This window comes from Pezoporus flaviventris, unplaced genomic scaffold, assembly GCF_033815535.1.
Source record: "Pezoporus flaviventris isolate CSIRO_AGI_PZ_B2104156 unplaced genomic scaffold, CSIRO_AGI_Pfla_v1 ptg000073l, whole genome shotgun sequence".
Taxonomy (NCBI): domain Eukaryota; kingdom Metazoa; phylum Chordata; class Aves; order Psittaciformes; family Psittacidae; genus Pezoporus; species Pezoporus flaviventris.
This window is the reverse complement of record NW_026892621.1, coordinates 1,314,061-1,339,803: the sequence shown is the minus strand read 5'-3', so window position 1 is coordinate 1,339,803 and position 25,743 is coordinate 1,314,061. Positions and strand designations below refer to the sequence as shown.

General features: G+C 41.4%; 1 protein-coding gene across 3 annotated transcripts in view; it reads right to left on the bottom strand.

Annotated features, from left to right (window-relative positions):
* Positions 1-25,743, bottom strand: part of PTPRG (protein tyrosine phosphatase receptor type G) — a 404,913-nt gene that overhangs the window by 290,350 nt on the left and 88,820 nt on the right. For all 3 annotated transcript variants that reach the window (XM_061472858.1, XM_061472855.1, XM_061472857.1), the window contains exon 3: positions 24,134-24,238. In XM_061472858.1, the coding sequence (XP_061328842.1) occupies positions 24,134-24,238 (105 nt within the window). The remainder of the gene's footprint in view (positions 1-24,133; positions 24,239-25,743) is intronic.

Here is a 25,743-nt window from a genome sequence, read left to right as displayed (position 1 = left end):
AAGCTGAGCTGTTCTACCAAAGACATTACCCGTCACTACTCCTCACTGGAAAACCTCTACTGGGCAGATAAGCAAAGGGAAATGTTAAACTGAACTTTCACCCAACATATTACTGGCAAACAAAGGGAGAATCAGGAGCTGAGAAAAGCCACCATCTTCAGTTTGCTGCCCTCAAATATCCTAGCAAGTTCCAAACCTGGTAACATATCCCAGTGCACTCATTTTTCAGCTAGGACAAATTAAAAGGCAGAGAAATTATTTCTTATAGAAACTGATATGCTATTCTAGCAGTTAGCTGGGAGTGTCTGTTTTATCCTTCTGAACTACAATGCATGAACTTAAAATGAAGTCAAACCAACGTAAGAGCTCCCTCAGAACAACATCTTGCAAACAAGCAGCAGGGAAGCATTCAACTCAGTCATCCGCAGGGTAAGAGTTAAAGAGGAATGAAGCAGCAGCATCACCACTTAATACAGGGGGTTCTGCCAATATAGCACTCAAATACAGTTACACATCCCTCAGTTTTTCAAGCCTTTTTCCTACCTGTGCAGGGCACAGAAGCTAATTGTTTAATAGCAGCAGGCTGTCACGACAGTATGCAGACATCCCTAAAAGGCTATGCAGGAGATCTGCACGAACATTTAGATGCCAATTAGAGAGCTTTTCTTTTTTGCCAGGTTTTTAAATGTGCTTAAAGCAGCCAGCACCTACATCCATTAGGAGTCTTAACACGGAAAGCCTAATAAAAAAAGAAAATCATATGCAAAATGCAATGGCTTGGATAAGAAGGTAGAGCACAGAACACTGACAACCATGAGAACAGCACTGACAGAATCACACAAAATATTTGCTTCTCTTTCAGTTCCATAATCAAAGGTCTCAGAGATGCAAGTTACAGGGAACATGTCACAACTGCTTTCAGCAGCCCTCTACTAAAGGCTCTGGCTCTGATGACCATTTCCCTCCATTCAACAGACAGCGCCTGAAAAGACAGAAATATATCCACATGGGAACAAAAGCCATTATTTTATCAAATCAATTGCTGCTGAAACCTTTGAGCTCTAAACAAGTCTTCGCTAAAGTCCTATTGGCATCTAGGCTAACAATTATCGTTTTACAAGTTCTGAAGACATACTGAAAGCAACAGCACCCCTGGTTAACAGAGAGGTAACTGGTGCAAGAAAGATAGGCAGTAGGATTCTGGGATGTTACTATTAAAAACAAATCAGTCAATCAGACTTAACTTTGTTCTGAATTACAGCAACAGAAAAGGGATTTTCAGGATTGCATTGCAAGGAAGGTACCACATACAACAGCAGTGGGAAACCTTATGAGATTCCAGAGAGACCAGTAAAAAAGAGAACCAAAACCAATGGAAATGTCAGCCTATTTTAATCATGGAAATAAGAGAACATGAGCTCAAGAGAGGGATTTCTTTCCGTTTAAGAATTCAGGCTCTAGGCACAACAGAGCTCTAGCTGTCAGGCTGAGGTGGGTGGCCATTTTAATCAACCTGTTTAGCATATATTTTCCATGTCTGTATTAGAAATACAAATTCTTCCTAACTGCTTTCTGAAAAGTTCTTTTAATTGAGACACTGTCTCCTCTGCAAAGTCTTCTCTCAAAAGTCAATGCCCTAGAGTTAGAGAAATCAAGGCTAAAAAACCTCTTCTACTTAACGCCCTTCCATAAGCACAGGAATTTCATCTCAACTCAGGAAACAACAGCAATTCTTGAAATTCAGTGTATGACAACATAAATTCCTTGCTCAGCTGAAGATTTATCAGCTCTTAAAACTGCAAAACTATCTTCCTCAATCCACTGCTCTCTTTTTTCAGCATTTCCCTCAGACAACACAGCTTCTTCCAATTTTTATAACCTTTTTCTAAGGGGCCTTAATTTATGCCAAAAAAAAAAAACCCTGTCTGTTAAATGGCATCATTAGACTCGGTGAAGTTTTCGGTCTCCTGCATACTAAATGATCCTTACAGTATGGCAGAAATAGGTATAAACAGCTGCTTTATTTTGTGCTTTGATAACTGAGGAAAAACAGCCCTCAAAGAAGAAGTCATCCTTTGCTTGGGGGAAAGTAAATGGCCAAGTAAGAAGTACATGAATAAAATTAGCAGATTGGGCACTAATTTCTCCACCAACGTGCATGTGGTCCGAAGGCAGATATACCAGCAGATGTTTCCACAAGCTCATGGATCACTGTAAGATAAGGCTCTTCACCTGCTGTATTTCATTGCCAACAAATACTCTGTACATCAAGAAAGAGACAGTAGAATGAGGAAACACAGATTCAGCCGTTTCTGTGTTCAGATGTAGGATGTGTTGACAACAAGCCCAAAACTTCCATCCAGCCACAAAGTCACAGAAAATGGGACAACAGCCAGGTAGCAAACTGCCTTTTGATGATATCTATTTACAGTCTGATGACAGAGGTTCATAAAGATCTGCAAGAACTTTTCAAGGTTTAAATAAAAATAACTGGGGAATAGCTTCCCTGCATCACATATTCAGTGCCAGTGAGCAAACTAGGAAAGGAAAGAAGTGAAAATAGGGAGCACAGAAGAAGGAACAATATGAAAGTCAAACCATTACTTTCTCAGGAGACTAGAGGTGATGGGCAGAGAAGAAAAACTAGTATTCTCTTTCTACCTCTTCTGAGCACAAGGGTACACAAGAAATTAGGGGGATAGACCCAAACTTACCTGCAAAATTCTGCTGCCATGGAAGGATGCTTCTCATAAGCATCTAACCTTTTTGGTTTTTGCATGCTTTGGGTCTGATCCAAAGGGCTGACAAAGCCACTAGCAATGGTTATTGGATTAAATTCTTAGGCAGCACAGAAAATAGCAGGCTACAGAATCTTAGCAGACCTTCCAAGAGTATTCATTCATCTCTGGCTTGGGAAAAGCTTGTGAAGTGTCAGACTGAAGGAGAACTTTGCCAGGAAAATCTGGGTTTGAACCATGACAGCAGCTGGCTGGAACAGTATTGCCCAGGGAGGTATCAAACAGGTGATACAACTTAAAAACAAGACAAACAAAATAGTGAACCAAAATTACTTAGTGCCTCGTAAGTTTCTTCATCATATAAAACAACAACTCAGAGGAACTTCTGAAAGGCATAAATGTCAATTGAGCACCTCACTCAGGCTGGCCTTTACAAAAGAGTTTTTCATTTGCACAACAATTTTCGACAAGAATAGAGAACTCCTTTGAAAAGTTGCTCCAGGAGATTGCTGGAGAAGCACAAACCCTGGGAAAAGAGTAAGATGCCCTAATAACTCTCGTAGTCATAAGTTTCCAAAATAGTCCAGTTACTAGCAACGTCTGCTAGTGATGTGGGCAGAGGACAAGCAAATCTGCCCATTCTTGGCCTCTTCAGCCATCCCAGCCTCTGCACTGGGTGGGCATCTCAGCATGGCCGAGAGTTACACCCCAAGAAAAGCTCGCTCCGGTGAGTCACGTTTCTCCCCAGTTGCTCACAAAGGATGAAACGACAGCTTTCAGAATTCCCATGGCAACAGCTTCTTCTCCCTACAGACTCCAGCTCCACTGGCAGCCCTAACACTGCACAGAGCAGCAGCGTTCAGAGGCGATTCCAATTCCAGGTAGCATGACTGTGATTTAATCAAAAATTCACAAGCACAAACCACTGACCATGTCTGGAGATGTAACCTTGAACTAAGGAACCTAACCACTGTTCCACTATGGATCCTTCTGTGTTCCTGCCTTTCCAATACTGGGCTTATCTAAAATTGGGGTTTTAAGGTCAGTAGGAGACCTTTAAAGGCTCTCCAAATACAACTGATGTCATGACTACTTGTGGCCATTGATACTATGATGATTTTTTAAGTACAGAGATATTAATCCCAGGAGCCTGACAATTTCAGTTTTAATAACGGAATGGGTTGCCCAGGGGGGTTGTGAATGCTCCGTCCCTGGCAGTGTTCAAGGCCAGGTTGGACGAAGCCTTGGGTGGGATGGTTTAGCATGAGGTGTCCCTGCCCATGGCAGGGGGGTTGGAACTGGATGATCTTAACGTCCTTTCCAACCCAAACTATTCTATGATTCTATAATAATGACATTCTGTCCATCTAAGACTTTTAATGAAGTTTAATATTCTTTATCTACTGATCTGTTTTGTGTTGCTTATTTTTTAAGTGCTGTTAAACAGTTGCTTCATTCCACCACGGAGTTGGCTGACCAAATTTCAGCTGTACTTGGAGTGAACTCTAGAACAGGTTGCCCAAAGAAATGGTAATTGCTCCATCCCTGGCAGTGTTCAAAGCCAGGCGGGAAAGAGCCTTGGGCAACATGATCAAGCGTGAGGCCTCCCTGCCCATGGCAGGGGGCTGGAACTGGATGACCTTAAAGTCCTTTCCAACCCAAACCATTCTATGATTCTATAATACTCCATTACTCACAGAGTATCCCGGATAGTTGGAAAACACTGTAATCTGATTTTGCTCTTTTATTTAAAGCAATTCCATCTTATAAGAGCAGCCAATTATTTCTCTCGCTGGAAGGAATACAATTAAAAAATTAATTACACCATGCTGTGTTTAATTGAATTTTAAGATGGAAAAGTTCTATTGTAAAAATACCTACAGTATTGCTAGTAATGGTACTTGGGTTGAATCAATAATTTTTAAACACTCACGAAAATGATTACAACAATATTCTTATTTATTTCATGCACAGTTGGATGCCAGTGACCTGACATTATTAAAAACACAGATGCAGTGCAAATTCACATGAATGGTTCCACAGAATTACTGATATGAATTAGATTTCATGATTGCTTAAGTGACTGCAAAATTTGATCTTACTTATTCCCTATAATCATAGAACAGTTAGGGATGGAAAGGACCTTAAGATCATCTAGTTTATAGGATTTGATCCCAAATCCATAGACATTTTTCCAAATTCAAATGCTTGTTCTTTAATAAGAAATACGTATTTGGCTGGAAAAAAAAAGTGTCCTCAGCACAGTTAACAGCATCAGCATGGGTATCTAATCTCTGAATCATGCTAAATATTTTCTTCTTTGAACTGATGAAAATCCACCTGTCAAGCACTGCTTGATCTGACGTAATGCCTGGGGAAAGCTAATCAAAAGGAATTCTTATAGGCTCCCCCTGCTTTAAATCCACCCACCCAAGTAAGCGCAAGTTAGAATTTTCATGAGGTAAAAGAGACTCTGCTGTCACAGGCCAGTGTTAATTGGCAGAAAGGTTTGAGAATACCTTAGTTTTACTGAACTGCTTTGATTTTCAAGACTTCTGAGCCAAGTTTTCTTGCTTCTTTATAATCCTGTCTTAACTATCACTGAGTTTGAAGTGAGAAAGGAGATTAGACAGATTTGTATCAGTGTTCATTCATGCCAGACTGTTGCATTTTCATCTCAAACAGGGATGGAGAAAAACTTCCGACGGAGGGCAGGATTAGCAGGGGGAGCACAGGGAATGTTAAACCCCTGTTCAGCTCTTCTCAGAGACACTGGTGATGCTCAGCCACTGGCCACCAGCTCAACGGCCTCTTCTCTTCTTCTCTGACTCTTCCAGACAAATTAAAACCACAAATCTCATCCCTTCATCCCTTTCCCTTCCCACTCTGTTTCTGCAGCAGATGCAACGATACAAACAGCATGCACTTGAGGCCTTTGCAGGACTATCTCCCAGGACACTTACTGCCCAACTGCTATGTGAAGTAGGAACAGTCATAATTCTGTGCTGAAATAAGCCAAATACAGTAAAGGAAGACGCAGCTCTGGTTTACTTCCATCCCATAGTTTTGTTCCAGTGGCTCTATCTCATGCCTCTAGCCTTAGAGCATTTCATTTACATGTGTTGAAGTCTCCTCTGCTGCTTCAGTCCCCATTAATGGCAGGGTACTTCAAAGTCTGGATGCTCTCTATCATCATTTGGTGAAAATATCACCATCAGGACTGTAGAACAGAAATCACTACAGGTCTTCAACTCCTACTGAAAAAAAATCCAAGATGCAAAAGCAGGGTACATGCTACACACACAGGTGCGTGCTTCTATCTGATATTAACCGGCTTCAAAAGAGGTGATGAAACCCCAAATTCACCTTGTAGGAAAACAAGGAAATGCCCTTGCTTGAGGGCTGACAAATGTTTTTCAAACTACCTGTAAAACTGTCAGTGATGACCAAAGAACCATGTCTCATATGGAGCACTCCACTTTGAGACCTACCTTGCTTGTTTTCTTTTACATATATAGCCACATACAGACGTTTTACAGCACAAAATTCACCCTGGAACTACAAATGACTTTATGCCACTTCACCTCATCCTTACACCTATGTTTAATCAATGCAAGATTCAAGTCATCTCTAGGACTAAGAACAGATTTGGCAATTTCCATAAATTACTTCCTGTGGGATTTCATTATTATTTTGGGGTTTAATTTTATTAAAGGAGTTCAGGGGTGACTCCTCATACCATTTACCATGTAGCTTTCAGTTTGTTTCATTTGGTTTTTATTTATGCACTGAAAGGGATAGATTTTCTTCCTCCTTTTCGCAGAGCTGCCTTTACTAACAGAAACCTAAGAGCCCAGTTCTGCCAGCCTTGCTTATCAAATTAGAGCCAAGTGTAATAAAATGGCTCTGGGGCAAAGATTTTAACAAGGTACCCAAACACTGCCATTTTCATAATATTATGCTCCAACTAATACCTTTCTCCCAATATTTTCTCAAAAATTTATTTAAGCCATAAAGCCTTGCAAAGATTGCCCACATTTCACAACACACAGTACACAAGCTTTAATCTTATTTTACCTTTTTCTTCCTAAGTACTCATGCAGCTTCCAGTGTCTAGTAAATATGTCTTGTCACAGATAACCAGCCATTCAACTAATTGGAGATTTCTATTAAGATTGCTCCTAAATTCTCCCTTCCAGTAGCATTCATTCAACCAAATTTATCTCCCTGAAAATGAAGTCCTACACTTTCCTTGTATTATCCATTTCTGTAGGAGATACTGGTATTATTTTGGATTAAACAACTGAAAATAGGTTAAGTCTGCAAAATTTATTCATATGTAAGGTCTTGAAAGCTCCCTTCTTAAGCCATTGAAGACAAAACTCTCCCATCTATTTTTAGTGCTGTGGAACACATATTCCACTTTCCCATCAGTCGGGTTTGCTTTAATGTCCATATTCAGGAAAAAAAAAAAAAAGGAAAAATGTAAAAAAGTCACCAAAAACCCCAACCAAGCAAACAAAACACCCACCACACAAAAACTCCAACAACAGGGATCACTGAACGTTAGGAAAGCAACTATGAAAAGAGGCACTTTGTTTAAATTAAATTATAATGCATTTAGTTTTTTATCAGAGCATTAAACACAGAAAACCCCACTTCAACATCTGTACAGGTTTGTTCATGAGTCACCTGTACAACAAGAAGCAAGATAAAGTGAGTAGAAAACTAAATAAACATGCTTCCACTGCCTTGCTATCCAGTGGCTTCCATCCACTGTGGCGATGTGACACTGTTATACCTGTGTCACTTCTATCAACAGTAATTAATCAGTAACCTTCTCCTGAATCCTCCCTTCAGTATTTTAAAGGTAACTGTTATCTCATAAATCAAAAGCCTCGAGGTCTGTAATAAAAATCCACTTATAGAAGTTGCCTGCTGGAGATGCTTCTTCCTTTATCTGTCCTTCTGTAAGTGAGGATGGATCCAGTTTCTGACAATTCAATGTGTGCCACTTCAGTCCACAGCCTGAAAGTTTTGCATGAACCATGCGGAGTTTCAGCTTGGGTTTTTGTGGGTTTGCCCACCTCCATATAGCGCAGGGAGTGAAATACTCCTACAGCACATCTCGACACGGTCCCACAGCCCAGCCTGCCATAAAACAATCTCTATCAGCATACACTGGCAACCACACAGGTTTAAATCACACCAGGAAGCAGTCAGGACAGATGGCTGTAAAAAATATAAGCTTCCAGGGAGGCAAAACATGACTTTTTGGAACCAATTCTGTTTAAGGAGTAAGCTTTCCCCATCAGCCTCCAGGCAGGTAGCTTGCTTGAGAAACACTTCTCAGAGGCACTGGCTGGCAGAACACAGATTGTTTCCAGTACTTTGTGTTTAAAACCATACAGGAACAGTATTTAGTTTCATTGATTATAAATAATTTTCCCTTCATTTAGGAAGAAAATGTCTTCGCATCAAGAAAATGGGAGCTGGTGTCCAAGAAGTCAGCAACATATCCTTTGTGAAAGCCAGTCTTGGGCAGAAAGGACACAATTAGTCAAAAAAAGTGTTTGCAGGACAGACTGAGCAGTGTAACTGGCTGGAGATCTCTGCCTTGGTATGCATATTCAAGGAAGAAAGATGTGTGGAGTCAAGGAAACTGAGTATTGACAAGAACAGACCCAAGTCTATCAACTCTAGCTGAAGCCTGACCTAGGCTGAAAAGCAGCATAAAGCAGAACTAGCACGTTAGGAAACGGAGGTCACCTCAGCTGATTCTGCTAAGCATCCTCATCTCAAAGACATCAGTAAGGCTTAGGAGGCCCATATGAAGTCTGACATGTCTCTCTCCTGGATATGAAACCTCCGAGTAGGACAGGGTCCTTCTGATAGGGCTATGTAGGTGACACCTAGACTGCTCATTGTATGGAGAAAAGGTTCTCTTACAAAAGCAAGTGTCTAAATGGTGCTCCTGTTGTGCTTCTGTGTCACAGAAGTCAAGGTCCTACGCAAATAATAGAACTGTGCCTGTATATAGCCTTTGGCACAAGGGGGTGTACTTGCTTTCCCCAGACAAGCCAGGGGATGTTGATAAGGCTGCAAGCTTTCCCAAGGAAGATTGGGTTTTTCTATTCTGATTTTTTAAAAACCTGAACTATACAAAACCTCAAGACTGATTTAACAAACAGGGGGTTTCCAAGAGCCTGGCAGCACCTGAGAAAAGCTTTTAGATAAAGGTATTAAAGTTCAGTGATTTGCAAAACACAGATAGGTTATTCTGACCTGCACTTCTGCAGCAGAGCTGCACAGTATTCCAGAACTTAAAATTAAAAACAAACCAGAAAGACCCCAACAAACTTACCCCAAATCTATTGCAAAATCTTATTTTAAAAGGCTGAGAGTTGTGAATGCAAAAGCAATCCTGCGGTGCCTGAAGGACAACCCAACTCTTCCCACTTCTACAGATCCAGCACGAGGCAGGCAGCATCCTCCTGCCAGCTCTGCAGCCTCAATAAATACTGCACTGTGAGAATAACAGTTCCTGCTCCAGCTAGCTGGAGACTCATTGATTAGAAAATGCACAAAGCACCTGCTGCCCTGGGTGGCTCACACACACGTGCTACCACGTACAGAAGTAGCCTGCAGATGAAGCCCACCTGCAAACCCCGGTTTTGATTCTAGTCTCAGCTTTCTCAGTCTTCTGGATGGCTCAAGACAGATAACGGCATTTGTTTCTCCCTTACAGTGGTATGTGCAATAGTCTCTGGCCTTACAAAAGTGTTACCAGTAATGACATCTCAGACATTCCCTCACTGAAGTCAAAATTAAACATAAACTCACAAGCCACTGTTAGCTCAGTTTGATTTTCATGGCCCAGACTCTACCTGAAGGTTTAATGGTAAGAAACAAATACTTTCCTTGTGAAGAAGTACACTGGAAATAGAAGTAATGAACTGAAGATTTTTGAAAAAGCATTATTGTGTTCTGGGTTAATCAGGGCCATACAGTTTGGTACAAAATTAATCATCTAGGACTGTAGCAATAAAGTCTCACTTGGAGGCTACATCTCTGCTTGGCACAGGCCCAGGCATATGCGCACACTAATTCAGACTGCTCAAAAACCATGGGGAAGAAACAGAAATAGTCATGTTCCCTACCCAAGTGCCTCGGGCATTCTCTCCATCACACCAAACAAGGAGACACAACATCTCCCATCATAACTTTGCTGGATTTCGTGAAGGTACAAGACATCTTTTCTGTGCTCTTGCAGTCATGTGGGAACTAAGAGTTTCATTACAATAACATAGCAAATCTCTCTCATAATTACCTTTATTTGCTCTTAGGTTTTGTTCCCAAAAGGCAAACTAGATACTAAAATAGGTAAGAATGGTCTAAAATAAAACATTAACTCTTACTAATTTTCTCATTGGCAGTGAAACAAATGCGAACTGAAGTTAAACAGTAATGACTTCTGTGAAACTTATAGTAAATTAATACTGGTGCTATTAATTGTTATTAATTCTAGATTAGCTATAAGTTGTGGTATGGGCAGGTGTACTTCTCACCCAAAATACATCAAACTCAGACATGCTCTGTTTCCTATTAATGTCATCTCGCAGAGCTGGGGGCACACACAGACTGTAGGCATCTGTCACACACTGAACAGGGCACCACATTCTTCTCCGGTTCAGGCAGCCACTGAACAAGGGTAGGCTACTGAGAAGGAAAAAAACCCGCATTTGAGTCTCACTGCGCCTCTTATCCCCTTTCAGCTCCACTGAGGATGCCAGAATGTCAGGGACATTCTGTTTGCATGTCAGGGACATCAGGAGGATGAGACTGCTCTGTTATCTTACTGGTAACAAAATACTCGAAAGCAGAAAAGAGAGGAGTATTCCTGCCTTCTTCCTTTCTTCTTCTCATCATGATCATGACTAGACATAGGCTAGTCCCAGCTCTACACAGTAATTTAAAATCAATATAATCACTGTGAACTTTGTCACCTCTGCTTCAGCTGAGCAGGTTTTTCATTTGGGTCCCTTGCCATTTTTCTCCCTGAAAATAAGTTCTTCAGTTTCTCGTCTGCCTTAAAATGAAATAAAGCCATCCTTGGCTTCAATACAGCACGTAAGCAGTCCCTCAAGAAATGCAAGACAGAGCAAACTTCCATCCTCTGGACATCTCTACATTCAAACAAAGATTTCTGTTAAAATATTTAGGACTCAAATATTTATATCCAGTCAATTAAACTGAGCATTACCTTCCCTCCAGGGAATTCTTACCCTCCCTCAGCAGAGAGGACCAATTGCATTTTCTATACTTACTAATAACACAGCAATGCCTAAAGCTATAAAGCAATCCTTCCCACTAGATGCAAAGACCTTGGAAGCAAACATACAAATCTAGCAGAAAAAGAATATATAAAGATCTTGTTGCCAGCCAACACAAATGACCCAAGGAGCTTACAAGTATAAGCTCCAATAGACAGCAAAATGTGTGGGGGAGAAAAGGTGAGCAAAAGACGTCTTCCACAGATGTACCTCCACTCTGGAACACAGGGAGTTGGCAAGTCTGACAGGCTGCGGAGTAATGCCCCAAGAAAGGAACATTTACTAGTGCCAGAAGATCCTACCACCAGAGCATCACTGTAGGTCCTAGTGGGAGGATTTACAGCCAGCATTTTGTACAGAAGAAATCACCAGCTAGACTTTGTTAATTGTGTTATCATGCTCGCTAATTCATACCTCTCTCCTACAGCAAAACCTTTTTATTACAGAATTTCAAAAACCAATACTTGAATTTTAAACTTTAATATGAACTTACATTTTAAAACATTAAATTACCTAGCGAAGCAGACACAAATGTGAAAGAAGGCCATTTCCTCCATCATTTCATTAAATTTGAAAGTACTTATTTATTTTAATAAGTCAAGATGTCCATATACCAGGAAATTAACATCAAAGAATGTTAAATATGCCCAGTATCACTTAAAAGCCTATGGAGTATTATGCATTTTCAAAACCAGCATAACTCAGCAAAACTACTTTCCCAGCAGTTACTTTTTATTACAGTTTCCAGTAGTACTCTGGGGGGAAAAAAAGCTGAACATATTTACTGTACTCTGCACTCCAGTTCATACAGAAATCATAAGTTGCAATGTTGAATCCCATGTCCAGGCACCACAACACAACCATCTTCTCTAATTTAAGGTCCTCTGTTAATGCCAAATAGGTGGCTGTCTACCATGCGCTCTTCTAAGGGCTTCTGTGCAGACCTCCTTCACTGTCACATATCTCCAAGACCATAGAGGGCCTTGATGAAACACCACCATCAGAAAGAGAAACCTCAACATCTGAACAGTTATACGCAGCACAACAGGACAGAATTGTGACTAGCATTTTGACCACCTGAACTACCCAGACATTCTCCAGTCTTAAGAACTGATCTGCTGAAATTACAGGGACTTCCATGCAGAAGCAAGACTTGACTTGGCAGGTATTCTAAAAATCTACTCATGAGAGCTTGCACTTCCGAACAGGGGCCCATAATGGATTAGCCTACTTTCCCAAGGAAAAAGGCTTATGAGTTTGAGCCTTCTATTGCGTCTGCTTTTCCAATTCCCGTTCCCTCCCCCTCCACTTTGGAACCTGGTGGCTAACTGACCAGGTCTAAGGGAAGTGGGTGACACACATCACCACCAGTTTTGTGAAGCACAAGCATCAACACAGGGAACTGAGGCAGGAAGCACTACTGAAGGAGCGCTTCTGAAACCCAAAGCTTCTTAGACACTGGAGACTTCTACAGGAGCATGAAGCACTTAGCTGTGCATACAGCTACACAGCTCTGGGATTTTTAACAGCGGAGAACGGAAGGCTCTTAGTACCTTCTCCAGCTCATAGTCCTCACCTCATTACACCCTGCTTCGGTCACTCATGCATTTAATATTAAGCCATTTCTCAGATGGCTTGTACAAATTTAAAGACAGAGGTAACTCTTCTGTGTTTGCACTGACAGCAATTAAGTCCTGCTGACATCTGGGGAGCTCTTCTGCAATATGAACAGGAACTGAGCTACATACACCAAACCCTTCTTCACAAGTCACATCCAACTCTCTCTGCAAGCTTCACGTAGCAAATCCCCTTCATGAGAGATCAGCATGTGATTATAATGTATCATGCATACAAGTGTCTCAATTTCAGGTCTCCAGCAACAGAAATGTAAATTACAAACCTGATCTGAAGTGCCACTGAAGCTTCCAAGTTGGAATCTATCTGAAAAGTTCACGTCACGTCTGGTTAGAAGCAGACTAGCATCTGGCATGTAAAACAGCCTTTTATACCCCAAGGGGCCAGAAGGCTTCAGCAGCAGCTGAGACACACCACCACACCTCGGGAGCCAAAGACAGCATGTAATACTGAACGTGAAGTGATCTATCTAAACTCTCCATGACTTCACCGCCACCATTACCTCAGGGTAAGTCTTATTTCTGTACTTGACAATTACATTCACACAAACACAAAGAACAATTCCGTTCTGAGAGCATCCATTTACCCGTTTGTTTGTACGGGAGCTCAGCACATGGGACTGACCCCAGTGCTGAAGGTGAAGGTCCAGATGATGTGAAATACAACAAATGAGTCATGAGAGGTCCTGATCCAGCACGGTGCAAAGCACATGATTGACATTTATGGGACCTTCACCACCACAGTTAATAGCTGTGAGTGTATTACAGGTGAGCTGGGAAAGAGACAGGAGACATTTGTTTCACTGTTCCACACAGGAAAAGCAACAGAAACTGCAATCCACATGCCAATACTCATTACCTTCAGGCATTCAATTGTAGGGACATTTCCTCTTTTGTTTATTTCTGTGGAAATTTATACGCTAAGACAGTTTGGAGAGTCTCAGAAGTGAGTCAGTAATCAAGAAGCCCATGTGAAACATGCTCCTCCTGAGCTTTCTGGCAGCTCGACAACTTAGATGTTGGCCTGAATGCTCTCATTTACAGCAAGGTAAAAAAAATCAGTACAGACCAGCTTCAGAAACCCCAGTTCATCCCTGTGCTCAGCCACACCTGAGACACAGCACCTAGCCTCTCTGTGCCATTCTGGTCTTTGCAGCAGTGATCACAACACGCTAGAACAGATGTGTATCAGTGCACATGACTGCAAGGCTGTAATCCCACAGCAGTGTGGGCAAACATGCCTTAAGTAAGAACTGCATGCAAAGAGAAAAGTAGGCAAAGGAAGGGTTTACTTCAGCCACAGGTAGAACAGACTGACTTAGGTTAAACTCGCCAGTAGTGTTTGGAAGATGACAGGCAGGATTTTCTTTGAGATAAAGAAAGACAGAAGGCCTAATATTCATGGCTGCGAAGACTCCTTTGGTGGAAGAACTGCTTGCTGGTCAAGTCAGTCCACCTACGTATTTCTAAAGGAGTTGCATGTCTCAGAAGTACCTCACCCTACCGAGGGTTCAAACATAAGGACTCAGAGAGTCAGTGATGCCCACCAGTCCTTACTATGACAGCTCAAGTTGGAATCTTCGTATCTTCTCAACAGGAACATAGGGTTTCTAATCCTTCATGAACAAAATCAGTCATCTCACTAACTGTCCTTATCATCACATTACCATCATCAGCCTGCAGTCCCACTCACCTCGCAACTTGGCAGTGTCAAGAGACGGGAGTAGGTGGGAACACATACTTAGGAAACATCCATTCAGGTTTAATTGAATTAAACCCACTTGCTTTCCCAGCTCTATAAAAACAGAAGGTTAAGACTCAGGTTCTCAGTATAGCTTGACATTACTTTTACACCGCAGAGCAACATACCTCTCCAGTAAATCATCCCAGTGCCAACAGCCTCCCCCAGATAGGAAGGCTACAGAGATGACCCTTACGAGTTCAGAGGAGAGTTTAAAACATTTCCAGAAAATCACTCAAGTGCTGTTTAAAGATGTAATTTATATGCACAGCTCCGCATGCCATTGCAGGATTTCATATTTATTTAATTTGATGGTTAAAAGTGCGCCCAGCCAACTCTTTGGGCACATGAACTCTTTAATAAAAAAACTTTGTAATTCAGAGCCAAACGCTCAGTGCATTGAATAGGAAAAGAATGTCTTATGACTCAAGCCCAACACTGGCCCAACCCCTCTGGAAAAATCTGAGAGCACCAAATAGACCGAGAGCTTTGACAAAGCAGCACAGTTCAGTTTGCTCCTGGATGAAGAATTAAGCTCCACAGCTGGATCACCTCCAGGAAGGCCTCCTGTTAGCTCACGAGCTTCGCTATACCTGTGCTACCAAGATGGTGTCCCCTAAGAAGAGGCAGTCCCCAAGGCAACCAAGATCTCTTCAGTTAGCATTTAATGAGATTGGACGTGTGGTTTAAGAAACAGTGCACAGCACTGGAACCTGGGCTGCATTTCCACCTCTGCTGTATGCTGCCTGGGGTATACCAAAGTTACTTAAACTGCCCTGTCCTTCAGTTCCCACCACATAAACACTCCTACCTTGGACATGAGAATCAGAATACCCTCAACTGTCAAGTACTCATGCTGCGGTATCAAAAAACACCTCAAAACACACAAAGATGAGACTCCCTTTAATTCTGCTTTTCCCTAATAGGGATGTGACGTTCAACAGAGAAGAAATGCATGGCACCTCCATCCACCTACAAGGTGACGGTGGCAATGCCCTGCCACCACCCAGCAGCCCACTGTGGCACTGCCTCTGCTCTTGCTTCCCTTGCAAGGGAACCCAGCAGGGCAGACATTTTCCTTTGACAGGCAGGGGCTGCTTTGTCAAGACTCATAATGATTTAAAACTGCAAGTCTTCAATAACACATTCTGCAAGATGGAGATACTTTCTGGGAATCAGGAGAGATGGGACAACTCCTGGGACAGAGATACTGAGAAGATCATCTTCTGAACAGTGACTGGTATGACACAAGGCAGCCATCTGATACTGCAAAAAATAGTAGATGTAAGTCTACATCTACCGCATCAACTGCAGTATTGGCCTTGCCCAGGCTTTTCATACAAAGGCTCCACTTATATCCAGCAACTAGAATTCTGATTCATTCCTTGATTATTTCATGCTTGGACTATTGCAATAATGTTTGTGCCAAGCTACTTTTTTTTTATCCACACACTACAAGGCTATTCAGAGCTTCCCTGCTTGCTTTGTTTCTCCCTGCAGTATCCATGCTGTTCGCATACTTTTTTCCCCTATTGTTATTCTCTTATATGTAATCAGTTACATAGGAAACCAAGATTGGAAGTTCAATGTATTACTGCAATCATTCAGGAACCTCAAGGCAACAGCAAACTCCAACCTTCTGTGTATTCTCTAGTCCATTTACTGAGCTTGTATCACAGCTGCTACCCAAATACTCCGATCTTTCTTTTGAATGTTTAAAATACAGCCATTTCACATATTTTTATGTCTAAAGAGCTTCAAATATTTTATACCATTTCCTTTTTCAATGCCTAAAAATCAGCTAAATTGACAACTTCTTGCTTCAATTCAGCACACTTTCAGTTCCATGAAACAGTGCACTGGTTGTTATCATTCCAGAGGCTTTCTACAAATGTCTCAGTGTTCACATTGAAACAAAACGCAACAAAAAGCACAGCACATTTAAAGAAGTGATAGGTCCCCCCTCCCCAGCAAAAAGCAGCTCTATGTGCTTCCTCATTTCAGCGTGGATAGCCAGAGCTGTGATCATAGCAGTGCAAAGTAAAAACACCTTGATGTAGTACTGGAACAACTGTATCTGAAGCTCTGAAGATTTCATCTAACGTCTGTTGCAGTTATTTCATACTTCTGTGCTGTGGTAGGAAAAAACTTCATGAAAGAATGGAAGTTGAGGAAATATCTCATTCTTTGCACCTCTTACATTTGAGCTTCTCAAAGCTGTTCATCTGCCCATGGCCTATCTACTCAAAAACAATAAGGAAAAAAGAGCATTCGAAAATCAAGAGATTTGCTCTAATGTATTTACGGTACAAAAGCCAAATCAACTTCTTCAGAGAACCCTGCCAAAAAAAAAGGGCAATTTCACCATAACTGTGTCCAACATTTACAAAATCAGTCAACCATTGCATTACAGACCAGACACCACACTGACTGTGACAGCACTTGGAATAAGCTGTAAGCGTGGCGCACACGAAAAGGAGGCAAGAAGAGAGAGTAAACAGTATTAATGGTATTCAATAAGGAAATTGTGTCTAAGTAGGAACTAAATTACTATCTGAGGTTTTCTTAGCAGTTTATTTAGAAACTTGCCAATAGATAAACAACGTAAATGACAAGGCTCTCAATCAGAGCTGTGCTCCCCAGCAATATGGCTTAGTAAATATGATACAGACTACTTGGACTGCTTTTGGCAAGGCTGACTCTCCTTAGAGGACTGCTAATGTTAAATGCTCAACACAAACATGTGATGATGAATTTCTGATTCTCACTAGCTCATGGCTTGGAAGATATGTAATGTTCTCAGGGATAGGGACCTGAAAACTTGTTTCTTTGCTCTCATGAGTAAAACAGAAGATAGTATTTTGTATTTGTTACTTCACAACGCAGAATTGCTAAAGACAGATAAAAAGCATTCTCCTTGACATCCTCCTAGTAAGTGCACATTTTGATACAGACTCTGCATACCAGGATGCACATTCGTACAGTGCCTTGCTCATGGACGTGGAGACTCACAACCCAGTACCATCAGATACAAACAACCAAGGTATACAGATGGCATTTCCTCTTTATTTGAGAAGACACACAGCAGTATAGTACTACAGCTTTGCACATTAAAAAACAGGGTTCATGCTTAGAGAGTAGCAGCAAATTCTCAAGCTATGGCTTTCCATGTTTCTCTTAGGAAAGTGTGTGCCACTGGTACCTGGAACAACTGCTGCTCTAACAAGATTGCACAGGTCAATGCATGCACCGCAGCTGGTTTCAGCAGGGTTCAGTGAAGACTAACATTCATCTCTGATGAACACAAACGAAACATTCAAAGCTTAGTTTACTGATCAGATATTAATGGGCATATTTTTCCTGGGTCTCTCAGTCTAGCTCCTCTTTAGAAAGTCAGTTTAGAAGACTGAGGAAAGGAGCCAGAACCTACTCATTTTGGCCATCCTGCATTGAATGGAGATGAGTACTCTTACAGCAGAACTTTAACCATGCATGCAGTATGCCAGCGCTTTGGTCAATAGCAAGATTTATTATTCTGCGGGACAGAAAGAGTGAAATACTGACTGCAGCAAATAGGCCATTAGTTACCTCTCAGTTCAATAAGTCTTGATGCTTTCCTTACTATAGGCTGATTATTTCCTGTCCAATTCACATTAGCAGCTTATTTAATGAGAACAATCTAAGCAAAGAGAGAAATTCACACATATACAAAGGACATCAGCAAGTTACATTTCATCACAGTTAACACCATTTACTATCCTTTCAGGAAGTAACCTTTATTGATCTTTCCTGTTTTAATACTAGCAATGGCTTTTTGAGAGGAACACTCAATTCTTATATTCACCTCCAATTATATTTTAAATAATAGGATCTTAAAGGACAGCAATATCTGCTTAAGTGTTGTAGGACAAAGCATTCACACACTGACAGTGTCCACTAGTGAGACAGCACGGCCACAGTTCATATTCTTAATGGACACTTTTCCCCACTGACAGAGTCATCCCTACTCCTGTGAAGCCTATTTTTCTTCTATTAACTTCTACTAATGTTCATGGTAGTTGCACAGAAACTTGGAAAGAAAAGATCCAACATTTTAGACAGAAAAACATCAGAAAGGACACGCATAAAGAACAGAAGCATCGTAAGTAGTGCTAATAATTTCACACAGAAATTGAGAGATCAAAGGTACAAAGAGGAAAGAGATGCCTTGAATACTCCATAAGATTAAAGAGCAAAACCAGCTGTATGCATTTTCTACATAGGGTTTTCTTCACAAAGCCATAGTTGAAGAAGTAAAAAGAACATGTATACATCCTTGGCCAGTGTCTGGTTTTTGTTCTCCAAGAGCCCAAATGGTTTTGAATGCTTAAAAAGAGAGTACTCCTTGAATGAGTCAGCTCGTAGCACGGACACCAAGAGAGCTGGGTACACCAGTCCCACCAGTGCCAGCACCACAACTCAACTGGTAAACTCCAGCAACTAAAGCACCATAGCCTACAACATCCTGCCCAAGGGCTGTGGAGCCTCCCATTCCATACCAGTTGATCATACGTGTTAATACTGGGAAAAATTACACATCACACCTTTTATCTGAAGACTCAGAGTTTCCCCAGTTTGAGGGACAGAGTAAGGAGCAGTATCTTCCCAGAGCCATTTCTGGCTTTCTGCAGTCTCAGACAATGGTGCTCACATTGATTTCACAGCATAGAAAGCCAGATACAAGTAACTATAGGCCCTTCAGAGCTACTATCACTTAAGATACAAGCATCTGCATCAGCATCTCATACTGTTATCTCATTCTGAAGTCCTAATCCTCTCATTACCCATTTCTGCAGCTGCTACAAGGCAACGTAGGGTCTGCTTGGGTCACCAGCAAAGTGCTCTCGGCACTGACAGTTGCAACACTTGACATTGAGAGGCATCTTTAAATGTCTGGAATATTACGCTTTGTAAAGTAGCATACATCAGACAAGGGAGGGCCAGCCAGAAAGGTCTGGATCTGGTAGACATTTCAATTGCATATTTCTGTAGGATTTCAGGTTTTATTTTGTGTTTGTTTGTTTAAACAGCTTTCATATTTACAAAAATACTTTCACACTACCAGCACCTAAAATCCTGAAGTACTGTCTGTTGCCATTATGGCTTATTAGAAACACAGTGAGTTCTGTGGCAATTATAAGGATGTGCTAAAAATCACTTCAAACTTGTCCGTTCAGTGGTTAGTCTAACAGAAAGATTATTGTGCAAAGAAAAGACTGCACTGAAGCACATTAGGGATCCACACCTACTTCTGACTGTGCCTGTTCCACGTTCCTGTTACACTGCAACTAATGTGGCCAGTCACAATTTAGGAAGTCTTTGGCAAACTGTAAGACACGATCATGGAATAAATACTTGGCCAAAACATACACACACAGAGAAATCTCCCTAGAAATGTAGTTTGAGCTTCCTGAAAAATCCTAAAAAGAACATCTAGGAGATCACAGGCTCTGCTCAGTCTTGCAGTTCCTATTTAAAGACAAGTTACTCTTCCGTTTTCAGTGTTTGCTCACTTCTGAATTTGGTTTAAAGTGCTGCTAGTGTAGACTTAATGAAGTTTCTTCTGAAAGGCTGATTGTGTTTCCTTCTGTGTTTTTGACAGAGCCCATTTAAAACGGGCCTTCTTCATTTAATTATCTAGTTTTTATTTTTATCAGGTTTTATTTCTGAACGTGAATAAATGTTATGCTCAGAACTGTGTCTGTAGACAACAGGCTTATTTTATAAGGCTTAAAAATCCTTTCCTTTACTATCTGACAGTGAAGCGGGAGCTCCGTGGTGCTGCTCTGCAGCTTTGTCCAGGACACACACAGTACGGGCACTGGACTCACAGTCACAAGGACATTATACAAGTTACAGACATGATGCTTACCTGACTCCTGATCAATAACTAACATTTATCCTCTCTAAACACTTGGGCCTCAGAAAAAGCATATTACCGGGCAGTGGATGGTAATGCTATAGATTGCTTATGAGAATTCCCCAGAGATTAAACCAGCTCCTGAACCATCCATCCTCCACAAAAGCATGGAGCAGCAGAAGGGTTTCCTACAGGCCACAGAGGATTTGCTCTGAAAGCACAGTGTAGGACAGGTATCTTGTGGAAGGTAAAGACTTGAGGGCTCCTTGCAATACAGCTGTGTGGTTTTCCTACCTGGGGGTGGAAAAAGGGTAAAAACTGGCTGGCTGCTTCCAGACCTCTCCACACCACCTCAGGATTTATCACAGAACACTCAAGTCCAAAAACACAAAAGCACTGCAAGCAGGCAGGCACAGCCGTAAACTTGAGGGGCCTCTGCTGCTATAAATCAGTGCAGATCAACTGAAATCAATATAAAGCCATAATTCAGCCTAATGTAGGCCCATCAGAGACATGGGCATGCTGGTCAATATTGGGGTTCAACACATGGCTGTCCACCGAGGTCTGGCAGAAGCTGCTCTGGTCTAATTTACTCCCACTGGCAAATTCCCTTTGAAGATGCTTCAGATTCACCAGCACACAGTCTAGCATAACTTTCTCCATTGCCTGTAATTGCTGGGGCTGGGCCAGCAGATGTTGTACAGCTAACCAGAGGGGAGCTGGCCTAACCAAGTGAGGATAGGGAAGAGAAGCAGCCTACCAGATAATGTCTGTAGAAGAGCTTGGAAACCATTGACAAGGCTAATTGCTTACTGCAGAGTAAAGTTTCTGCTCTCTGTAGGCTCATCTGATGTCGACTTCCTAGTCACGTCCAAAACCCTACCCATAGGACAAACGTTGTTAGCACATAAACGGCTTAGCCAAGCCCTGCTAAGGGTTCTTGGGAAATATTCTGGGGAATGAAGAAGCAAGGAGAAAGAAACAGATAACATGATCATCCTCCTCACTGTGCTCAGCTAGAAACAAACATCTGTCTGGCATCTGGGCTCTGCTACCCACCATTTATTCCCATCTTCGACCTAAACACAGAAGCTTGGCATTTTCATTACCTCTGGTCCCTCAGTGAGCAAACAGGGAAAAAAAGAAATCAGATAAGAAAGGCTGAACTGGCTGAAAGTCCCACATGGGGCTGGAAGGATCCAAGTGAGGGAAGAGAAACTCCTACATATAAAAAAGCCATGACAAAGCAGCAGCCTGTAGAAACATCTAATTTCTTACAGAGCATGGGCTCCTTCCCCCACCTAACTGCTCATGTTAATTTCCTCCCTTACTCACAGAGATGCTGGCTGTACTGAGCCTTCTGCAGGACACAGAAGCAACACTGGAAAATTCCTTTAGAAATAACTCTTTCCCAACACTCTACTTGCCTTTGCGTTTTCCCCTCTCAAACACAACCCCAACCGTTGCCTGCATCTCAGGATTCACACTCAGCATATGGCCCTGCTCTCCTGCTCCCGTGCCCTCTGCATGGGGCCCAGGGGGGCAGAGCTGCTCCTCCTTTCAGGCACAGACAACAACATGGCTCAGGAGGACACCAGATCTCCATCCACTTCAGGCTGGGCTTGTTCAGATGCAATATAAGCACAACCTACACAGTCAGAGCATGCAGTACCTAGGGCTGTTTGCTCACACCTGTATTTCATGTCACAAAACTTTTAGAGAAGACCCAAGTTCTGCAGCTGGAACACCTGGTCCCAAATCACAGTCCCTCCAAATGGCATTCAGGTCACTGCTCTAACAGCAGCCTGACAAAGCATCCAGATAAAATAATATTATATCCTCTTCTGGTTTGAGAAGTGCTAGTAAATATCTCATTTCCACCTTTTCCATCTCCTAATGTACTCCTTTTTATCAGCAACAGTGACAAAAAGGTTCTAATTAGATAGCACTAATCAGGTAGAATCACATGTGATTGACAGCTGAAAAGTCACTATCTGCTCTCTGAAAAACAGGCTATTTTCCTCCCAGAAGCAGGAGATTTATCAACAGACAAAAGGATGCAAAACCCCAAAATGTAAGGTATAATTACACATCAGGAATATATATTTTATGTTGACATAAATCTAAAAGGATTCATGGGCGGTAAAAGCTTTTATGGAGGGGTGAACAAGTGATGTTACTCGTAAAGGAAGAACAACATCACAAAAACAGAATAAGGAAAACTGTCTATACATAAACCGCTGTGTGGTGGGTTTCTTTGGTTTGGGGGTGTTCCCCTCCTTTTATTTTTAAACCAGGACTGGAAAGGAAGTCCAGTAATTCAAGCATAGGGTTTTGACACATACAACAACAAAATAATTCCAACAGTGTTTTACCCTCTTTAAAAACATTTCCATTTAACTGCCCAAAATGAATATTTCAAACATTTTACAATAACAGACACAAAACGAACCTGCCAAGTGGCACCTGTAGCATTTTACACAGGACAGCAAATAGGAACAGGCCATTCATTCCAACGTACAAATTGTCCCTCTATTTGCTTATTTCTACTCTTCATGAATGTGGGCTCTTAAAATCTTAAGACGTTATTAAGCTGCGGTATGAAAGTTTATCTCGTGGCAATATCTGTCCATCACAAAAAGTGGTCATCTGTCCCATATGACTAAAATCCTTAGATTTCTTTTACTTGTGGGACCTCATTCGCAGATGAGACAGCTTGCATTTTGAGATCTAACAGAGAAAACTTCTCACATCTGATAGTTTGATTATTAATGGAAAAAAAAAATCTAAGCCCACCTGTAATCATTTATTTCCAACGAGATTTATGGTCTGCATAATAGAGGGGAGCTGGCAGTCAAAAAACAACATTCCCCTGTTTATCCGGTATCAGTACTCAGGCTTCTTAGAACGTAATATTTTTCCTTCAGTTAAAACCAGGCCTGCACAACATTCCTCTTGGACAAGCACCAAACGTTTGAAATGCATCTCAGAACTTCCAAAATAGCACACACAAACTCATTACGATGCTCAAAATCTTCATAAAAGCTTTCTAGATATTAGGTATTTTTCCAGAGCCAACATAACCATTAATAAACCCAACAACTTGGAATCATGTTAACAACTTCAAATACAGACCTGATACTCTCTAGACCTGAACCAACTGTCAAACCATACAAAGACATCATTCTGAAGTGTATTTTGATTTGGGGCATTTAAAAATTGAGCAGATACATCAGGTTTTCCATAAGACTTTTATGAGCACTGGGACAAACAATAAAGCACCCGCCAACATCCTACCTTCTCAGCATTGCACCCTGGTGCTATGCTGCACAGACATGGCTCAGTGCCATCATTATACACTACCAGAAAAACACATGCACACAAAGAAGTAAGTGTAAAATACGTATGTTATTTTACCTGGATGTATTATATGGATTCTTAGTCTTCCTAGAACCTTGACAGAGTAAGCAAAGGGTGAGCTTAGGAATGTACTGATTGGACAAGGAGAGTACAGAAAAGTCTGTGGGAATAATCCTTTTAAAGGCTGAGTTAAAAAACTTAAAGATGACAGAGAGGAAGCAGAGCTATAAGGCAAATCCTACAGGTAAATGCAGGAACACAAGAAAGGAGAGGATGTGTGTGGAGGGAGTTTGTAAGGAAGTTAGCAGAAGAAAATACAATGTAAAACTAATTTAAGCTATTTCTAAGCATAGCAGTAACAAGAAGCAAGTAAACACGTTGATTTGGAGCACATTTTAAGTTTCAGTCCTCTGAAGAAGTCAACTCACCCGAGTATGCCCAATAAGGATCCCCCGAAGCTTTTCGCCTCCGTATCTGCACAGAACTACCATGTCTGTTTTCATGCAGAGAGCCAACATAACCTTCAGTCAGAGCTGGGAAGGGAAGAAGGAGAAATCATTAGGAATGTGATATTTACTCCCTGGAGTTTTCATTGTGAAGCTTAAACTTTTCCTAAGCAAAAACTACGGACTTTGCATTGTTTAAAAAAAAAAAAACTAACAGACATATTCCTCACCTATGAAAACCCATCACCCAAAGATGATTCACAGCAGAGAGGACTCACTGATGCCATTATTCTGATCTGGCATAGGCATGCATAAATCCAGTAATATGCATAAGGACATTCTGATATACACAAACGATTACGAGCAATGACTTTTGACGAGACTTTCTCTGTCTAGACCCAAAGGCACCTTACTTTGCTAGCGACTATCAAAGTACCAGCTGTAATTCAATGCAGAAATTATTAAGATCCTGAAAAGAACAATGCAAGCAGGTAGAATATGCTGCTATAGTGTTAACCTGGTTATCAGAACCGCACCTATTTTAAACCACATCTTAAAATCCCAAGTACTACAGCTCCACTGAGGACAGCACGAATCTCCTCCATGTACAGCCTTCAGATCTTTGTAAAACATCACAAGCTAGAATGAACTAAATTCATCATCCAAACCAGAAAAGAACGCATCCTACACTGCATCCCAGGGTTTTCCTTTTATACATCAGTATGCATTTGTTTTCCTGTAGAGAAATGCATAGCTTCCATGAAAACTTGGGTTGTTTGGGGATTTCATGTGCAAATGTTGCTTATTGCTTCCATGCATCTGACTGAACCAAACTGGAGATGTGTGTATAAAAAAATGTCAGTAGAAAGTCTGTAATAAATTCAAGTACCGTCCTTGGAGCACCAAAGCTAAAAACTTCTGTGCTACAATAAATGCAAAGAACCAGTAAGCACCAACTGGCTCTGTGGAAATTTAATTCCAACTGATCCCAAACCACCTATTTGATCCGGAAGAAACTAGCTGTGTAATTCAAATTAAAACTTCAGGAAGCCACGTAAAGCACTGCTACCTGTATGGAGTCACGAAGCACTGAATTCCCTTCTATTCCCAGGTCAAGTACAACTGGGCTGAAACAAAGCTTGTAACAGGACTTCATGGAACAGCATGCACCAGTAACTCAGAATTTGGCTTTATTTCCCTTTAGAAAAGCTTCTGGGTGGCATCTCCTTTGTGCTACAGTAGCTGTGTCAGAGGGCTGTCAAGCTAAACAGCTCTATAGACAACCTTCACTCTGCAGTGTGGATAATGGGTTTCTACAGATTTTGGAATCCTGAAGTGGCAGGAAAAGTCATGCAATCTCAGGAATGCCATTACAGGTTTGCCCCTGCCAGATTTTCTCTTGTGCGAGCAAAGGTACTAATTGTGAAATTTATTATGAGCCTCTGATTCGAATGACTTTTCCAAGAATTAGAATTCCTTGGCAACTCTCTAAATGTTAATTCACTCCAGGCTGCGAACTAGAAATGCTGGAACACGTCATGCTACCAGGGTTTGCAGGCAACGCTATAGCACATTTTTTCATCCTCTGATTT